This window comes from Maniola hyperantus, chromosome 2 (genome assembly GCF_902806685.2).
Source record: "Maniola hyperantus chromosome 2, iAphHyp1.2, whole genome shotgun sequence".
Classification (NCBI taxonomy): domain Eukaryota; kingdom Metazoa; phylum Arthropoda; class Insecta; order Lepidoptera; family Nymphalidae; genus Maniola; species Maniola hyperantus.
Window position 1 is genome coordinate 15,004,824 of NC_048537.1, and position 19,974 is coordinate 15,024,797.

Genomic DNA, 19,974 nt, shown 5'->3' on the forward strand with positions numbered 1-19,974 from the left:
TAATAACAATCGCAATTGTTGTGATTGGCTGAATTTATGGTATTCTTGTTCTAACAATGCATTGTAGCCAATAGTGAGCGAGCGTCAACCAGCCAGAGGTGATTGTGATCGTGACATTGTAGGTGTAATTCTACCACAATCGAGCCCCTGCTTTCTTTTCAACGTCGTTGTGTTAACTTATTTTGGTTAATAATTATCTTATTGGTAACAGTATTGGCGATGCATTTAATAAGACTTGAATCTCAATTTATTTTATTATATATGCATCCTTATTTTCGCGTGCATCGAAGTTTTGCATCAACAATGTTGTCAGCGACGTTTTTAACTTTGGGGTCAATACTCAATACTTCTATAAAATGTTATCAGAATAGAGTCATCGTATACCTACAATATAATATAAGCACTTTCTTTAGGTCAAATCTCAAGTGTTGTCTGTACGATACTTGTTTTCATATGTTTTTCTCTAACGTTATCAGTAATTGATAAAATAATTCAACAACGTCAGTGCATGTTTACTGCGTATTTTATAGGATAAAATAAAATAAATGTGTTTGCAATATTCCATACCATGATTAATGTGATAAAAAGTTTGCCTGTTCGCCTGGTTATAGACATTTACTCTTATCACTATCCACTTATAGGCACCTATACACACATTTATACATTTGTGTCACAATTTATAACAATATACATTTTTGCAATTGATATAACTTTATTATACTTAGTTTAGCAGCAGCAGGACAAGACTGAAGTACAAATTCATGTTTATTGATTTTCAAAGTTATAAAACGGTTTTTTACTCTTATTTAACAAAAGTTTATCACTTTTTTGTATGTTTTTTTATCATTACTTAAAACATACGCTGCAATATCATCTATATCTTCACCTGTAACATAACAACTATGAAACTGTGTCATTAGTATAAACAGTGCATTGTCTTCAGCTTTGCAAACATATATTGTGAGAGAACAGAATATAACCAGATATTATCGCAGAAATGTTTGCGCATGTGCTTTTGAAATACCTCAGGCCCACTGTTATGGAGTGCGCAAATCTTTATTTTCGTTGACTGGCGCTGATAAACAATTTTATTGTCTTTAACATATTTTACTTGTTTGCATTAGCGATATTAGGCATACAAAAATCTAAAACACGCATCACGCAATTCATTACAACAGATAACAAATTTCTTATTGCTTATTAAAACTAAAAGCAGTCACTTTAAAAGTTTAGTGGGGCAGTATTATTTTTAACAAAATTACACTACACTAAACCGTATCAAAAGATAAAAAACAGCCGATTTAGATAATACATAATACAAGCGCCAAAACAACATAGATTGCCCAAGCGAATTTGTAAACAAAAAAATTGGGAGTATTAATTTGTGTTATTAGTAGCTAGAAGCACGCCAACGTATCTCCGTGTTATACTCAATTGTAAAGCGTAGCCGCCGTTTAATATGGCGATGATGTCATCCATGGAGTTAACCATCGCATCTAAATTTCCAACTCTTGGATCTTGTTTACTTATTCCAACGGTGAAACCTGTTACTTTATCCATGTGATTTGAATCGTTAATTAATTTTTTTTGTGATCCGATCCGAATCACAAGAAACACTTTTGTTGTTATTTTTCTGATAGATATAAACTAGTTTATAGGTACGGATGTTTACCTGTTTAGAACTAAACTAGTAAATTTATCATTTTGATAGGATTTGTTATTTCATAATCCAATCAATCAATTTCATAATAGATAGATAAATTCTGTTTGTATTCATGATATTATAAACCCATTTTGCCAAATTGTATTTAAGTTTTGTTTTAAAATGTCGTCATAATAATAATTAAACCACGGATTCGGTTTTCGAAATCGTTCACAAAAATACAACGGGCTATCTTTGTTCCTTCTACTTGGATCTCTGTGGAATGCAATGGGACAGGTTTAATTCTTGTGCCCTTGGGTTCATTATATTATTATCATCGCTTTCTATATTTTCGTACGTGACTGCGAAAAAGTTCACTGCACTCACGGATGAGGACATTGCACCGTTTTCATTTACCCTCATCTCAACGAATGGCGTACTTACTGTTTTAATATCGATAAAATCAACCCGTGCCTCTTATCTTGTCCCCTAAACATATATCTCGTTATCTAATTTACCTACTGACATGTAAACGTCAACACATGCGATAACTACTGTTTAATTTATGCTTGTGCCATTATCGGATGAGTGATGAGCGTTTAGGCTCTAATCACAAGTTTCCTGTTTACCGTGCACAGGTTGATGCGATCTCAGAACAGAGTCAAACGAGGCTGCAATGCAACCAATTGAATATTAATAATGCTATTCGTTTCAATGAACCTATTAGCGCCCTGTCAATCTGCATCTGTGACGCAGTCGCACCAACGGTAATCGATTCAATCCAGTATTCTACATTATTGAACATTCACAGTCTTCCTACTCTCGAAGGTCGCAGCACCCACGTGAACGCCACATCACTCAGTTTATTTTTAATTGGTTCTAATTATAAAATGAGGAACTTTAGCCCAGACTACATTTAGTGTCATAAACGAACGCGTTTGTTACCTACCTTGACTCATTCACGTAAGAAAATCCACATTCCATGCAAGGTGGTGGACAGAGAAATAGATACATAGTTCAAATTTCAAACCATAATCACAGATATTATGAATGCGGAGATTCTTGGAATCACTTACGTTGTCGCCAATGATTGCTAACATGGCAAATTGAAATACTGTGATTTTAATATAAATCTTGTATCATAATTTATATCCGCATTCCTCCTTTACATTATCATAAAAAACATATTGCTTGGTTAGATTAACTTGACGTCTGTAATTCTTATCTAGCTTAAATACATTTTTTACATCGTTCAAATGTCTTAACTCATTTCGCCATCGCTGCTTATGGGATTGAATTTGAGAGTTGAGATGATTGGTGATAGTCCCCATAATTTATGTGACCTTCTACTAGCTAAATTGCAAAATAAATGTGCCTATGCCATAAATGGATAAGATTTCGATGCTGCAATCGCAAAAGAGACGAAAAAAAAACGAATAAAGATAAATATGTGCCAACAGATACAGTTAGTCTTAGCAATATGTTCAAGCAATGCATTGTAGGTTCTAGAAAGAACCAATGAACAATAAACTTTGCTCTGCCGATGACGCTGTCTCTATTAATTGTTACGTAGAGTTTCCTTTTGCATCGCCTGCTGAGGAACAATTACCTATTTAAAACTATGCATCACAGAAAACGTTTATAAATTAATGCATAATAGCATTAATACATGAATTAGTTACCACAACAAAGGTAAACAAAACAATTACAAAATCCATAAAACATGGAGATAAACAGTGTAATATAAATTACAATGATTATTCAGTATTAATATTTATATGTGCTAGGTTGCCGCGAACATAATTCACGTAACTTTGAAATAAGAGCTTTGTTGTTATCGATGTATCTTTACTGAGTATTGTTGTGTACAGGGTTCATACGCTGATCGCGTGGTGGTGACGTGTAGTGCCGCCATTTTAAATAGGACATGTTGGCGCGCAGACCATCAGTCGCCCAGTAGGACGCGCAGTCGCAGCTCGATACCGCGCCACTCGCACACTGTCCTCATACTCAGTATCAATTTAGTCATCGTCGACTTACAACGCATTTAAAGTCGTCCTGAAAAACCGGTCCCAAACTGAAACATGATTGATGTTATCCAACCCCGTGATGCCTGCCTGTACGAAATCAGACAGAAGGGTCAAAAGGATCCCTGTTACGTGGTCGTGCCTAATCCAGAAGTATGTTGTCGATATTTTTTCGTTATTATAATATTTACCTTGTGTATTTAGGTGTTCTTAACGCGATATTATTATATTGGAGTCATTGCACCGTGTTGAGTTTATTTATTTTGTGCAACTCGAGAACTTTTTATTTTTGTTGAGTGTTTTGATTTTTTTTATAAAACGTTATCATAACTAAACCTTCGTCCGTGGGTGATTTGACTATCGACAATTTCTAATTTCTATCAATATATTTTTATTCTACAATTTATTTACTTATTATTTAAATAATTTATACGACTTTTTATAATCTCTTCAAAGTACATAATATTTACATTTCAAATATTTTATTTACACTTTAATTTATTGGGATTTGATCAACACTTAGGTTGGTTGAATTTTCATTCTTCTATAGGTTGCCTGCATTGAAATCCTTTCATGCAGATTGTTTTTCGTTTATGTGAAAAAATGTTTTACGTTCTGAAATGATACCACATTTATGCGGTTTTCGGTGTCGTCTTTTGAAGGTGTCAGTGTTAGAGTTAGTTATAAGATCATGTTGCTGTTCATAGTAGCTAACGTGTGTGTTTGTGTTGTTCCAGGATCTGGTTAAGAGCCACTTGATGTTTGCGGTGCGCGAGGAAGTGGAAGTGCTGAAGGAGCGCATCGCAGAACTCATGGAGAAGATCAGCCAGCTCGAGTACGAGAACGGCATCCTGCGCGCGCACGCCAGCCAGGACACGCTGGCGCAGCTGCCGGCCGCGAGCACCAAGCCGCCGCCGCAGTCGCAGGGCCCGCAGCCGCCCGTGTCGTAGGGCGCCGCCCCAGGCCCGTGACACCGCCCCCCGGCTAATCGCCCGGGGAGCTGCCCCGGCTGTGCTATGTTAGTTCGTGCGTCGAGTCGGTTCGAGCACGGTCCCGCGCGGAGGGACAGAGACGCGGCACCGCGTGTCGCGCGCCGCACGGTTACACCGCTCGTATCTAGTTAGCGCATCACCCGCTCGAAGCAGCCGCGCTCTGCGAGCTTCGATATCATTATGCTTGGATTCATAGAAGTATATTTTCCCGTTATTTAATCTTAAGGGTGCAGAATTTCGTGCTAACCGCCACGCTTCCGCTACGCATCTCGGCGAAGAGCCTCTTCAGTGTCGACGTAACGACGTAACTAATCAATATATTTTTCGTTCGGTGTACGTCTACGCACCGGTATCCGTAACTTACCTCCTACTCCACGTAAGAAACAATCTCGCAAGTCGTGTCTATATGATAAAATATAATAAAATAGTTGAATAATACTACGCATTGAACAATGACTGTTAATTTATTTTCTATTTTTTTATAAGTATGTAATTTAAGTTATTTATCGAGTTTTAAACTTTTAAACGTGTTACAATAAAATGACATTGTGATGTGAACTTGACTCTGCAGTTGTTTATGGAATTATGAATATTTTAGGGTTTATCCATTAGTTTGAGGAGATTCTTAGAAATGACCGAGTGTTTCTGTTGATCGCTGAATGAGTTTGATCCCGTAGTAATGTATCTTAGTTTGTTATGTAGAGACGAAAGCGTTTTACTTCCTGATCAGTTCTAAACAATTCTTTGTAAAATAATGAATAGCCCAAGGCCAACATTTTACAAGTTTCCACGTGTCATTATTCTACATCATAAAGAGTTAAATTTATATTAATTCATAGTATTTAACATTTTTATTTGTACGCCAAACCATTGCTATTACATGGACTCAATACAATAGGTAGTTCTTTCTGTCAAGCAAATGTTCATTCACCCCGAGGCCTCTCAAGTATAATGATCTGTCAGTAGTTGTTTGGATGTGTGATGTTTTCGTTTAGTCGTGTATTATTAATGAATACAGTTAACTTTAATGTTCGGATGTACCATCAGTAATTGATGTTAGTTACTAAAGAGTAAAAAGTCGCTTAGGATTAGTCGTTGCGAGTATAGCCTCGTCAACGCTGGCTTTAGTGGATTTTGCACGCTGAAACTAAAAAAAAAACTATTTTTATTCCAACCCTATACCTACTTATAAACGATAATAGATAGAGGATAAAAAGCGATTAATATTGTATTTTTTTAATGATTAAAATTGTTTGTATATAGTACCAAGTTGTAAAAGTGGCGACGATGTACATAGAGCGTAGAGGGAGAGGAAGGAATTGCTCGGAGACTGGAGACTCCGTGATAATCTAGTTTAACGCTGTATTTAAATTAGCTTTATTGTTTATCGTTGAGTAACCGAACAAAGTGGCTGGGTGATGTGTAGTAGATAGTGGACTTCAAGGGTTGGCCGCTGTGAGCCCAGCGACTGTGACTATTTCCTAGTAATTATATATAGTATTTTGTACAAGGCTACGTTACTACGTATGTGTAGATGTTCTATGAGCTCTTTAATTATTGTGAATACTTATGCAGTAATTTACTCCATTTATTAGATATGAAATTATTATATGATTCTGATATTGTAAATATACTGTAAACAGAATGTCCATTCTAGCTTATGTTGACCAGATGGTTCCTCGTACCCAATAAATGCAAAATTACTCGAACTTTTTGTTGTATTCTTTGATTTTTATCTTCACCCTATATTCCTACTCGACTGGGTAAGTTCTAATTACGAAGTACGAACTTATAGCGTACCTTCTACGTATAGGTAGGTACCTACCTAAGTAGAAATGCTCTGATCTCTATATAGCCAGAGAGGATTTAAGTAGGTTCGACTCCTACTGTATGATATCCATACTAATAACTACCCATATTAGAAATGCGAAAGTGTTTGTTTATACAGTTTATACAGGGTTACAGGAAAAGAGGACACGTTCCCTTTAAGGTGTTATAGTACAGGACATTAGCTATCAAATGACCCCTAAAGTGCTTATGCGAAAGTGTATCGTTTTCGAGTTATTCATTTTTTTATTTTTTTCTTGGTAAAGGGGTGTTTGCCACTTTAAAAATTAATAAAAAAAGGAACAATGTATTTTATCACATTTTTTTTTATTTCTTGCTATTACATATCCTTGTTAATAATAAACAGTTATAAAACAAGAAAAATCCTCAAGCATTTTAAAATGACAGCCCAAAAACTGTACTAGTTTTCGATTTTTAAATTTAATTCTTTGAATAGCTTGCAAATTTTCTGTAAAAATTACTACGGAACTTATCCTGCGGATTATTTTAAAAACATCTACGTTTCGTTAGCTATCCATTGGTACAAAAAAAATTACAAAAAAAAACATAAAATCAAGAAAAAATTACACAACAAAGAGACCAGGTAGAAAATTCTAGCAAATGCTGTTGCCAAGGAATTAAATCAGAATCAATGTAAAAACGAGTTTAATGCAAAATCGTTGAAGATTATTTTTCAAAGAGGTCAAAAGGTAATATAAAAAGGGTTCCGTACCATCGTACAAGAAATAACACTTTTTATTTTTTTTAAATTTTTACGGCGGCCATTTTGTAATTTTTAGTATTTGTTGCTATAGCGGCAATAAAAATACACATTCTGTGAAAATTTCAAGTCTCTACCTATTAGGGTTCACGAGATAAAGTCCACTGACAGACAAACGGACGGCCGGACAGACGGACGGACGGACGAACGAACATGAAATTTTCACAAAATGTGTATTTTTATGGCCGCTATAACAACAAATACTAAAAATTAGACCAAGAAAAAAATAAAAAAATGAATAACTCGAAAACGATACACTTTCGCATAAGCACTTTAGGGGTCGTTTGATAGCTAATGTCTTGTACTATAACCCCTTAACGGGATCGTGTCCTCTTTTCCTGTAACCCTGTATATATAATACAGATACTATAACTGGAGAGTGACATAGGCTACTTTTTATCCCGGAAAATCAAACGCTTCCCACGGTATTTTTAAAAACCTAAATCCACGCGAACGAAGTCGCGGGCATCAGCTAGTAATATTATAAATGTCTGCTAGGCTGTGAAAAAGCCGATCTGCTTAGTTACTATTGTGCCGGAAGTTGGTTCTGAAATAGCTTTCATCTAAGGGAAGGACAAGTGCCGGAAAAGAGTTCTTACGAGATTCCTACAAAACCTGAAGTCACGGGGAGACTGGCATAGGCTTCTTTTTATGCCAGAAAATTAAAGATCCGATTGATAAGCTAGGTATCTTCTAAAAACATTGTAGGTAGAAGTTTACATCCATACTAATGATAATTATAAAGGGTTATTCCCGTTGAGTGACCCAATATATATTCGTAAAAGGTTTTTTTTCAAAAACCACAGAAATCACGCTATTCAGCAAGGCGGTACGGTACCTATGTTCTGCTCGCCTCAAGTTATACTGATATTGTAAAATGACTACTAGATGGAACTATTTCCTTTTTTACGACGTAGTTTATCTATTCATCACTAGATGGCGTGAATTGTTGCTCTTTATAAATTATGGATTGTCTACCAGACACTAGATGGCAGTAAATTATTAATTAAAATGGGGAAATTGTTATCAAATAAAAATACCTACGTTATAGAAAACTGTTTTAATCATAAATCTACTTTATTTTCAAACTGTACATAGGGAGAACAAACCTACGAAAAATGTACAAAAAATACCATAAAATATCTACAATATTTTTCCGAACTAGCAATAACTCCTTTGTTTTGATATCAAAAAAAAAGGTTGACATTTGAAATTTGAATTTTGACGTCAGCTTCTCTCCTGTCAACATATCACGAATTTTGTGTTTATTTCTTAAAACTATGAAATTTTTATAGAAAGATATGGATAATATGACTCTAAAAGAAATACAAAACAAATTGCTGCTGTGGGAGGCTGCTGATAACCCTCTGGCGCCGCTCACGTCCAGTCAAAGAGAGGCTATACTTGATTTAGAAGCCCTATCGCTTGGTGTTACAGCTGATGAAGAAGTAATGTTATTATTCAGTGTTTTGCATACTAATAATTCATTTATAGCCTCAGCCATTATTTGAGTAATCAAAATTGGTCTTGATCAAACTGAAACTAACTAGTTCACAATAGTTATTTGTTATGCAAGGCTGCAAAGTTGTTGTTTTGTTTATTAATTTAAATTGTTACTAAAATATGCAAAGTAATTAGGATTTTTTTAAAGCTTTTTCATTGATAATGATTCTACTACTATTTGTACTGAAACAAACACAAGAACTATTTTATTAAACTATTACAATTTTCAGGACCCACCAGGATTTGTTGCTGCAACGGATACAGATGGCGTACCTAAACTGGACACTACATATGAGTTCCTGGACTGGTATGACAAACTCAATGAGGCAGACATCAAGAAGTATGATGGGCCGTATGAAGCATATTATAAGCAACTGGAGGATAGGCGGAATGAGTGTGTTGCTTTGACAAACCAGGTATCCTTTAGCCTTCGACCGAACCATGCTCTTCTTTTCTTCTTTGTGACTCTTTGTACTGTAGTTTTGGTTCTGCTATAATGCCCCCAATGTGAATGTAGTGGAATGACATAAACAAAAATATTAACTAAAAAATAACAGTAACTAAAAATAGAACAAATAAGTTCAGTAACTTGATCAAACTCGAATGTACGCTTAGTATTGGAGCTTGTATGAAATATTGAAATGTGATGTCATAAATATTTGATGAGCTTTTTTAGGTTAATCCGCAATTTAATATTATTATTAAACTTGTAACTAATAGAAAATGTGGATTTAATGCATTTTCGAAGACCCTTTATGTGTCCTCTGTTTGATGATCACTAAGGAATCCATACTTTGCTAATATTATAATTTTTCACGGCGCATCCGTTAAACCGATTTTTATGATATAGGTTTTTAGGAGATAGGTTATGTCCCAGAAAAAGACATAGGCTACTTTTAATTCCGTAAAATCAAAGACATCCCACTAGATTTTTTAAAATCTAAATCCATGTGGACATAGTTGTAGTGAAGTATATATTTTTGACATAGGCATTCCTATTATTTGTATCTTAATGACTGTAAGCTAATGAAATTTTGTATCCTCTTTCTTTGCCCTAAGTTAAAAATTTATTCAAACCAAATCCATTGTCATATGCAGATGAACATACTTGTTTTCACAGATAACAGCAACCTTGTCGGATTTGAACAAACTGTCCGATGAATACAACTTGGTGTCAAACAAAACCAATGCCTTGCACTCTATGAGTGAGCAGTTACTAGCAGATCAGAACAAACTCTCGGAAATTGGTAAGACCATATAAATTAATGAAAAAAAACTTGGATGAATCTTTTTTTTTAAAACAATATTCCCTTTTCCCCTCCAACTAAGCGCTAAGCTTATGCTAGGAGTAGGTACGACAATATTGCAACGGGTGGGGTTTGTACCGGCGACCTTTCTAATTTCAGTCCGCTCCTTTAATCGTTAAGCTATTGATCCTCTAGAAGAGGCTAGAGAATCTATGAAGTTCTTACATCAAAAACAAATTATTTCCAAGCATTAAGCGAGGTTTAGACTTGCTGGACTTGCTGCAAGTCACAAATGTATGTACATGTACAATATTGCTCGTAGTGTAAACAGTTCTGCAAGTACTTGCGGAATGACTTGCAAGAAGTTCTTGCTAGTCTAAACCTCGCTTTATGTGAATTCTTTTCAATTTTAATGAAATACACCATTCATGGATTACTGTAAATAATATGGAATAGTAAAGTACCCTGAAGGGTGAATCTTAGGGGGATTGGGTATAAACATATAACCAACATCAAAAATAACGTAACGTTTGAGTTTGTTGTGGCTCTTCTCAGACCTGGGCGCGTTTGGAACCCTCGCAACTTTATCATCTTACAAATGCAACAACCGACCATCAAAAAGTGTAATCTATTACCTATTTTTATTAATAAACTTTTTGACTATGACTTTTAAAACTTCTTGATTTCACAGCTCAAATTACTGGACGGATCAGATCGGACGGATCGGACGACGTATTTTTCGACGTTGATTTTTGAAAATTCAACTTTATTCAACCCTAAGGGGGTGGAATAGGGGTTTGAAATTTGTGTCGCGAAGTGTGAAGTGAAGTCGCGAACATAAGCTAGTTATTCATAATTGCTATTATTTAATTGATGAATTTTATTTTTTTGGGTTAATTGAATTTTCTTGTTGGTAATGGATGAATCTTAATATTGTATAATTAGAATAAGTTATTTTGCCACTTCATGGCAAATTGTAGCTACTGTATCCATAAGCATAACATCTATTGTACCGAAATGAAATGAAACATTAATATGGTTCGTATGACCTTGTGTTTCAGGTGAGGATATAAAACACAAGCTGCACTATTTCACACAAGTAGAACATCTGTCACAGCGCCTCAGCAGCTCCACCATGTCTGTGAACAGCGAGGCGTTCTTCAATATCCTGGCCAAGATAGATGACTGTCTGGAGTACATGAGGGCTAATGTAGGTATAGTGCATACATTTTGGCAACTCACTCGCCATTTTTGTTCTATGTTTCAGTACAATTTTAGTCCTTAATCTAAGGGTAAACTGTACTTTTGTCATGACAGTCAATACAAAGCGAAAATATCGAGTGAATTTTCAAAATTTATTTGTTACTAGATGATGCCCGCGACTTCGTCCGCGTTGATTTAGGTTTTTTTACATCCCGTGGGATCTCGATGATTTTCCGGGATAAAAGTAGCGTATGTCGGATGGATGTCGAACAGATGGGCCGTGAAAGTATAGCACACTTTCGCATTTATAATATTAGTATGGATTTGCTGCATAGTTTTTTTCAATTCAACAGTTCTTTTTAATGCCATGCAAGTCTTCTCAGTTAAACGCATAGACAAAGCTAGTTCGATAATATATAACAAAATTAATTACTACTTAAATATATACCCTGTCAATCTTCGTAGTTGCAAAATTCTTACGTCAAAATGGTTAAAAACACTTTCGTATAGTTACACAGAAGATATTGTGACTATTAAATAATGTACCTACCTATCCACACAGACATACAGGCCCATTACAAGCACTATCATGATAGCATGTGAAAACAGACACAAACACTCACATACACATACACACACACATATACACACACACACACACACACGCGCGCGCAAACATACACACACACGCACACATACACACACACGCACACTAGCTTATTAAGTGCTTTAAAATTACTTGTGAATTCTGATTATTTAAGTATTACTAATCTACTCCATTTCTATATTACTGTAATAAATATCTAAATCCGGAGGTGGGCGCTAATAGCTGTAACACAGTTTTTTTTTTTAACTAACACAGCTATTACCGTTTCCCTAGTGTTTATGTTCATATGTAAATTTGAAGAATAAATAATTTTTAATTTAATTTTAATTTCTAAGTTCGACGGGTATATTTTCAGAGCACATTCAAAGAAGCGCACACCTATTCGGTGAAGTATCGGCACCTGCAAAGCCGCGCCATATCGCTCATCCGCGCCTACGTCACACACGTGCTCAACCACGCCACGGAGCAAGTGCTAACTCCGGACGAGCCGAGCGAAGGCGAGAGTGTGGACACGGCGTATGCGGTGTACTTCGGCAAGTTCCAAGCCGCGGCGCCCAAACTGAAGATGGTGTTGAGTGAGGTGGAGAAACGGGCGCATGGGAACGAAGAGTGAGTAGGAAATGATTAATTAAATGGCTTGGATGTAAGTGTGGTCTGGTGGGAGGCTACGGCCGTGGCTAGTTACCACCCCACCCTACCGGCTAAGCCGTGCCGCTTGCTGAATTAGCTGGTACGATGCTGTGTAGAAACTAGAAACTGATAAGGGGTATGGGTGTGATAAAAACTGCCACACCTTCTAAGTTAGCTCGCTACCATCTTACGGCCGAAATTAATAAGCTATCCATCCACGATTTGCTCTACTAAAGATACAAATTTGGCATAAACTCCATACAAGCTACCACAAATCTCGATTTTTTTTTTTCATTTATTAGGATCACCAACAACTAATCTACATCAAACACAAAATTAAAAATACAAAAGTTCTTAAATAAAATGACGAGCTAATTAAAGGTAATCACCATTATATATATTTTATTATAATACCTCTATCCTTAGTAGGGCAAATCGTGGATAGATAGCTTATTAATTTCGGCCGTTAGACTGCATCATCACTTACCATCAGGTGAAATCGCAGTCAAGGGCTAACTTGTAAGGGGCTGTCTCCACGAGCGAGAGTATCGCGACGAGTCCGCGCTTCTATCGTCGGGTAATCTCCACGAACGAGCGATTATTCCGCCACCATATCGTCACGACTCGTGACGGAATCACAGCGTGTCCGCGACGACTCGTAACGGAATCGGCGCATTTTCGATGCGTTGTGCTTTTGTTGAAAGAGTTCAGTTAGGTGCCAGACAAGAGCGAAATAAGTAGTGTCTCAGTTAATAAAATAATTCTTAATTGTGGATGTAGTGGCGTTTGAGAGCGCGCCCGCCGCGCGCTCGCTGCGAGAGCGCCACGTTCTGCGGCGAGCGCGCCACAAGTAGCGACGATACCGCGGCGATAGGACGACGTTACGCGCGCACATTGCCACTCGTATCGCCGCGATATCATCGCCGTGTGGAGACACGTTCTTAGAGAGTATATAGAAATACGTGGCACGACGATAATATCGTCGCGATACTCTCGCTCGTGGAGACAGCCCCTTATGGAATATAAAAAAAGTTGAAACCGGCGGCGCTGCCTGCAGCAGCACACTAGCAACCCCGCAGGAAAACGCGGTGACGTGCTCTACTGCGACCAAATCTGTATTTACTATCCAAACGCGTGAGTCATGCTTCAGAATGAAGGCTCTCATTATATCCGCATAAGTTTCGTTTGATCGCGACATGATACGCACAACACACATCGCAACACTCCCCTTTTCCTGGAGGAGGCTATAAGTGACTACGTTCTAATCACCGACTGTCTACTAAGCTCATATTTTTGACTTTCATTATTTCTAGTTATGCCTCACTGCTATCGGACCTGCAGCGCGAGTACGCGTCGCGGCGACAGCGCGTGGCGGGCGGCGCCACGGCGGGCGCGCTGCGGGGCGCCGCCGACAACCACGCGCGCGACCACTGCGCGCTCCTGCGCGCCGCGTGTTCGCTGCTCGCGCTCGCCGTGCGCGACGAGTGCGCGCTCTACACGCACTTCTTCACCGACACCTCGCCCGCGCTAGAGTGAGTGTACCGCTAACACCGCACACACACAGGCGCCGCGCGCCGTGCTCGATGTTGACTGCACAATATCCTGTTCGTTTATATATATATATATATATATTTTTAATTAAAAACGAATATAGCCATGTTAAATGACTAATACTCCCCTTTCCTCTCCAATTAAGCGTCAGGCTTGTGCTAGGAGTATGTACGACAATAGTGCAACGGGCGGGGTTTGAACCGTCGACCTTTCGGTTTTGAGTCCACTCCTATACCGGTTGAGCTATTGAGGCTCTAAATTTGTTAGTATTTGTTAGTAGTAAGGTTATTAGATAGAATAGATAAGTACAATTACAAAGAATTCCGTGGCGCCACCCGAATAGGGGTTCCTACTGAAAACCAGCGCTGTATGGTTTTGTACTTGTGCAGCATTTATGCTGAGTCGGGGCCTTTTTTTCGGGTTGTGCCACACATGATATAGTTTATTCCGGCGCTTCTTCTGCTTGAGGTCTTTTGACTTTACTGCTCAAGTATTAGAGGTGCCGGGATAACCTAACCCGTAGGTTTAACTGGTAATGTGTGTCACAGTTTTAAAAAATAAACGTTTTTCTTTCTTTCTTTCATTCTTGTCTGTCGCAGGGAGTACCTGCAGTCGCTGTGCGTGGGGCTGTACGAGACGCTGCGGCCGTACATCATCCACATCAACCACCTGGAAACGCTCGCCGAGCTGTGCGTCATACTGAGGGTCGAGGTCATTGAGGAGCAGGTCAACAACGACCGTGAGTATCCAACCTACCGAAACACACTTCGGCGCAATACGGCATTTTACACCAAGCGAGAAAAAATCTAAAAATGAACTTCTCCGTGCCGTGCCTTCTCCATAAACGTGACACTGGCAAAACAATCTGTGCCCAGTTGGCACACCTAAAAGCCAATAATTGGGAATTGAATTGAATAATTGAATTTAGGTTGAACATAATTCTTTAATTTTGTGTGTGAACCACAGCGGCACTGAGCGCCTTAGGGAACGCAGCTCGCGCGTTGTTGCAAGACGCGCAAGAAAGACTCGTGTTCCGCGCGCACGTGCACTTGCGCGCCGACGTGCTGCGGTACCGCCCCGCGCCGGGGGACCTCGCCTATCCAGACAAACTGCTGATGATGGAAGTAAGTAGATAGGGCTACAGGCATAACGCGCTAGTTATGGAGTGTAGAGGCAAGGAGCGCGATCTCCGTGTGTAAAAACTAAAAAGTGTTAAAATAAGGCTAAATTTACGGTAAATTTAAAATAGAGAAATAAACTAGGTACGTAAATTGTTGAGGTATGGTATACTATAACTAACTACTAATAGTCACTAAAACTATTAAATTTTCTAACTTGGCATACTTCCTAACATACATAACATATTCCATTACATTCATATCACTACCTCTGCCGAGCGACGGTAGCGCCATTTTGGAGGGGTTTGCACTATTATTTACTGTTTATAGCTATAGGCACTTTCATCTTTTCCCCCATAAGAGATTGTGCTCCTTACCGTTCTGTACCGCATGAGCCTAGTCAGATCTTTCTATCTGTCTGTCCGTCCGTCCGTCCGTGTCTGTCAAGAAAACCTATAGGTTGCTTTCCATTGACCTAAAATCATGAAATTTTGCAGGTAGGTATAGGTCTTATAGTACAAGTAAAGGAATAAATCCGAAAACCGTAAATTTGTAGTTAAATCATTAAAAAAAATTAATCGTGTTCAATAACAAATAATTAGCATTGTCAATTTTCAAGGTAAGATCACTCGCGCTCACTCACTATTAACTCTTCACTTGAAGATACCTAAATTAAAGTGGAAAGGAAAACTGAAACCAGAAAGGCGTTCCATATCCTAGCGGTTCGAATAGAAATGAGGAAGCAAATCGCTTCGTATTATAATAAAATAGGCTTTTTAACATTAACTTATCGTAAATTTTCAGCAAATAGCCTTATCCATACAAGAGCAGAGCCTGAAACGCAGCGATTCCCGCAACTCCATGATATCAGACATTTCAGCTACTTCCCAAGAAGTCGCGAACATAAACGTCGAAGCCCAACGAAGACCGCAAGCTTCCCCTGCAGACCTTCACGGAATGTGGTATCCTGGAGTTAGACGGACTTTAGCTGCACTATCCAGACTTTACAGATGTCTAGAAAAACGTGTTTTCCAAGGACTAGCGCAAGAAGCGATATCTCTTTGCGTCCAAAGCGTAGACAGCGCTGCAAAGCAAATTTCAGCCACAAAAACTGACATTGACGGTGAACTGTTTCAAATAAAACATTTGCTCATATTGAGGGAGCAGATTGCACCATTCCAAGTCGATTTTATCGTCAAAGAAACTACTTTGGACTTCAGTAACGTAAAGTCAGCCGCGTATGGCTTATTCCAGAAGCCGAGGCAAATCTTTTACCTGAACAGCAATAATGCGCTGTTGGAATTTCTTCTGGAAGGGACACCTCTAGTGAGGGAACATCTGTTGGATTCGAGGAAGGAAGTCGATAGGCAGTTGAAGAGTTGTTGCGAAAATTTTATTAAAATTTCTACAGATATTATGGCCGGCCCGATAATTGAGTTTATTGAAAAGGTTAGTAGAAAAATTTAGCGTGCCTTTAAAAAAAAAATGTACAGAGCAGGCGGGTCACCTGATCTTAGGGGATTACCGCCGCTCATGAACATTTGCAGCATCAGAGGAACCGCCAATGCGTTGCCGGTCCTTCAAGAATTACCAGTTGATTGAGAAATAAATTAATTGCCAGTATTATTCTAGTAACCAAAGCGGCTAATGATGAGAGACTCCTCCATTTAAAACATTGTTGAGTATACTTAGCAAGTTCTTAACATTCGTTACACAATATTCAAAGTATTTTATATCTAGCTGAATAGTGTAAAAAAATGGTATGCTTTGACTGTCTCTAGACTGTAATGGAGCCTATTTCATACATAATTTAGACCTTTAGACACAAAAAAAACCAAAATTGATAAAAAAGAATCAATAAAATACTCTGTGATAACATAAATAAAGGACATTACATACTTTGGCAAGAGTTTATTTAGTTTATATAGAATTTGTGGTTAACACAGTTTTTTTTTTCGAAGAGTTTGTTTTTAATATGGAAGTCATCAATTAAATGTTATTTCGAGGATTGACCTATAATGCTGATTACAATTTTTATGTAATAGAGTATCCCCACATTTCAGGCCCAAGCATTCACCCCACCGGATCAACTGAAGTCCCAGCCGTGGGCAACGCCTGAGCAACTGGCTGTGGTGGTCAAAGAGGCGCAGCGACGGATCAAGACGCATCTCGCTCCATTGCAGCGATCGATGCAGTTATATCTCGCCAATAAGGAGACAGAATTCATATTGTTTAGACCAATCAGGGTAGGTAGTTTTTTATTGATGCTGTACAAATAGATGGTAGGTACTTAACAGAACTGTAGTCTTAGACAAGATAAATATATAGCAGACCCATAACCTATAGCTTTCAGTTAAAAATAGGCTTTCGTGGGTCGCGGCCGAAGCGACCGATGCACGCGACAGACACGCTGCGGCCTGCGGCTGACGCGACAAAGTGCATTATGAAAATGCATGACGCTGCTACAGAGTCGGAGTTGTTCGCGCGTTTACACGAGTCAAGATTCATAAGAAAACGCATCCTAAGTGCGTTTGCCTTGCAGTCCCTTGTAACTTGTCATCAATTAAAGATTTGTTGTTGTTTCTGCCGCGCTCTAAATATGCTGCATTACGATTCTCGGGAATTCAAGGTTGTGTATTCGCGCAATGTCTGAATCGTCCTCTAAAGAAGCCCCTATCTTGGCAACAAATTCTGGTGTCAAATCCAATCAGTAATTTTTAGGTTCTTTATGATAATATTGTTTGTAATTTGTACTTGAATAAAATCTTTCTTGTTTCAGAATAATGTGGTAGGTTACTTTGTTCAATTGGAACAAATTCTTACAAATTCTGGCTATTCATATGAAGACACTCTAATAGTGGCCTGCCCCACCCCAGAACAAGTGTCAGTTTTCATTTCTTCTGCAAGCCTGATCAGCCATGCTGAGCCTGTGTTGCCATATGGGAAAAAGAAGCAGACTACAGTTGTAAGGAAACCAAGTGTTACCAGCGTGCCAGAAAAATCTGAGGAAAACCCTACCGAAAACTCTCCTGTTCAGGGCTCTTGAACTAAATTAGAATTTTATGTTAAGAAATATTATGCAATACCTATTATAATTCCATAATTAATTATTATAAATAAAAAGAATGTAGATTTATTCCAATTATTTATTTACATGTTTTATACCTTATGTTATTTTATTGTACTATACTATAATAAATACATCCACCAAAGACAAGTGTTTTATTGCAATAAAACAAAGACATTTGGGTGAGCTCTTTAATGGTTTTAACTTATCTGATTTGAATTGTTACTAATATTATAATAATTATATTATGAGTTTACGCCCTGAGCCAATACATGCCAGCACGGATTCTAGTGTAGTCTGGCAGAGCCTCTGTTGGTCCGACTGCCGCAACAACGGGGCAGCGGTCGAAAAGATATTTGTAGCAAACATCTCTGACATTCTGTACAGAGACAGAGTCGATCCTTGCATCAAGCTCATGGAGGGGAATACGTCTGTTGTAACATAAGATTTGACGACCAATATCCTCACACACTGGTGTCGTTCCATCCAGTTGCAATAACATGTTGGTCTTGAGAAGGTTCTTAGCTCTCTCCACCTCTCCTTCTGTCACTGATGTGCACAGCTTCATCCATTCCTTCTGAATGTTGTACACCATGTCTTCGATCTGCATCGGCTCAGCTACAAAGTAGATGCCCCACAGCCCTGTGTCCTTGTAGCAAGTGTTGAAGGACTGGAAACTATGGCAGAGGTTCTCACACGATGCTGCTCTAGCTAAATAGGAGGCATTGTTAGCACCGCCACCCTGAGACCTGTCCCAAGCTCCGATAAGAGTGTTTGCGACCATCAGAGGAATGTTATCAGCATCCGTCCAACCGGCTCCCTCAACTGCAATGGCGACGTGAGCGAGAGGCATTGAATCATCTCGTACACGGATATCTGAGCCGGTGTATCGGCAAGGCAGCAACTCAACATCAGTAGCTGTGTTTTTCAGACCACCCAAATTCTTGCCAGCTAAATCGACCAGTTTACTGTGTTCAATGCCGCCGGCACCTGCCAGCACGATCCTGCTTGGCTGGTAGTGAGTTTTGATGTACTGCTGGAGATCAGCTTTAGAGATTTTCTTGATGTTCTTGGTGGGTCCGAGGATTGTCTGTCCTAGAGGAGTGCCTTGGAACGCAGTGGCGTGCAAATGGTCAAACACGACTTCTTGCAAGTTGCTCTCGACGTCCTGCATTTCGCGAAGGATCACGCCGCGTTCTCGTTCGATTTCGGGTTCAGCGAGCGAAGAGTTTTGAATGATGTCGGCGAGGATTTCTACGGCAGCGGGAATGTCGTTAGCGAGGCATTTAGCGTAGAAAACTGTCTGCTCCCGAGATGTGTACGCGTTCAAGTGTGCGCCCATGTTCTCGACGAGGAGCTCTAAGTCGGTCTGGGACCTTTTGCTGGTTCCTTTGAAAGCCATGTGCTCTAGGAAGTGGGCGACACCATTGTTTTTAGAGTTCTCGTACCTCGATCCGGCGTCAATCCAGAGCCCCACAGTGGCAGTAGCGGCGCCGGAATCTTCAGAGGCAACGCGGATCCCATTGTCGAGTACTGTAAGCTGCGTCGGAGGAACGTTGACGAGGGCCTGCTTGTAGGCGGCGGCTGTGGCTAGGGCGCGAACATTATTGCCGTTTTTTGTGATAAACCTTACAGTACTTGCTACTTTCAACATTTTTCCTCCTCAATCGTTGCACTTATGAAATTTTTGCTCGCTGATTTACGTAATGTTAAGTTCTTGCAGTGCAATTTTGAAAGATGTCAATCCTGTGATGTCAATGTCAATTGACGTTTCCGAGT

General features: G+C 38.9%; 3 protein-coding genes across 5 annotated transcripts in view; 2 read left to right on the forward strand and 1 right to left on the reverse strand.

The window, feature by feature from the left end:
- Positions 1 to 6,370, forward strand: part of LOC117991596 (protein bunched, class 2/F/G isoform-like) — a 222,488-nt gene extending 216,118 nt beyond the window's left edge. For 2 of the 3 annotated variants that reach the window (XM_034979192.2, XM_034979199.2), the window contains one exon: positions 4,407 to 6,370. In XM_034979192.2, coding sequence (XP_034835083.1) covers positions 4,407 to 4,619 — 213 coding nt within the window. In that variant the 3' untranslated portion in view covers positions 4,620 to 6,370. The remainder of the gene's footprint in view (positions 1 to 4,406) is intronic. The other variant, XR_011238147.1, reaches the window with a different exon arrangement.
- A 2,124-nt stretch (positions 6,371 to 8,494) lies between these two features.
- On the forward strand, positions 8,495 to 19,459 carry Cog3 (conserved oligomeric Golgi complex subunit 3). The gene is made up of 11 exons (XM_034982492.2): positions 8,495 to 8,717; positions 9,003 to 9,188; positions 9,893 to 10,019; positions 11,081 to 11,229; positions 12,185 to 12,438; positions 13,773 to 13,991; positions 14,610 to 14,749; positions 14,977 to 15,134; positions 15,933 to 16,577; positions 17,192 to 17,374; positions 17,908 to 19,459. Exons 1-11 carry the CDS (start codon positions 8,571 to 8,573, stop codon positions 18,172 to 18,174), a joined length of 2,475 nt encoding a protein of 824 aa, XP_034838383.1. The 5' UTR covers positions 8,495 to 8,570; the 3' UTR covers positions 18,175 to 19,459.
- Positions 18,260 to 19,936, reverse strand: UQCR-C1 (Ubiquinol-cytochrome c reductase core protein 1). Its single transcript, XM_034982502.2, has one exon. The coding sequence runs from the start codon at positions 19,847 to 19,849 to the stop codon at positions 18,449 to 18,451; it is 1,401 nt and encodes a 466-aa protein (XP_034838393.1). The 5' UTR covers positions 19,850 to 19,936; the 3' UTR covers positions 18,260 to 18,448.
- Between the last annotated feature and the right edge of the window lie 38 nt (positions 19,937 to 19,974).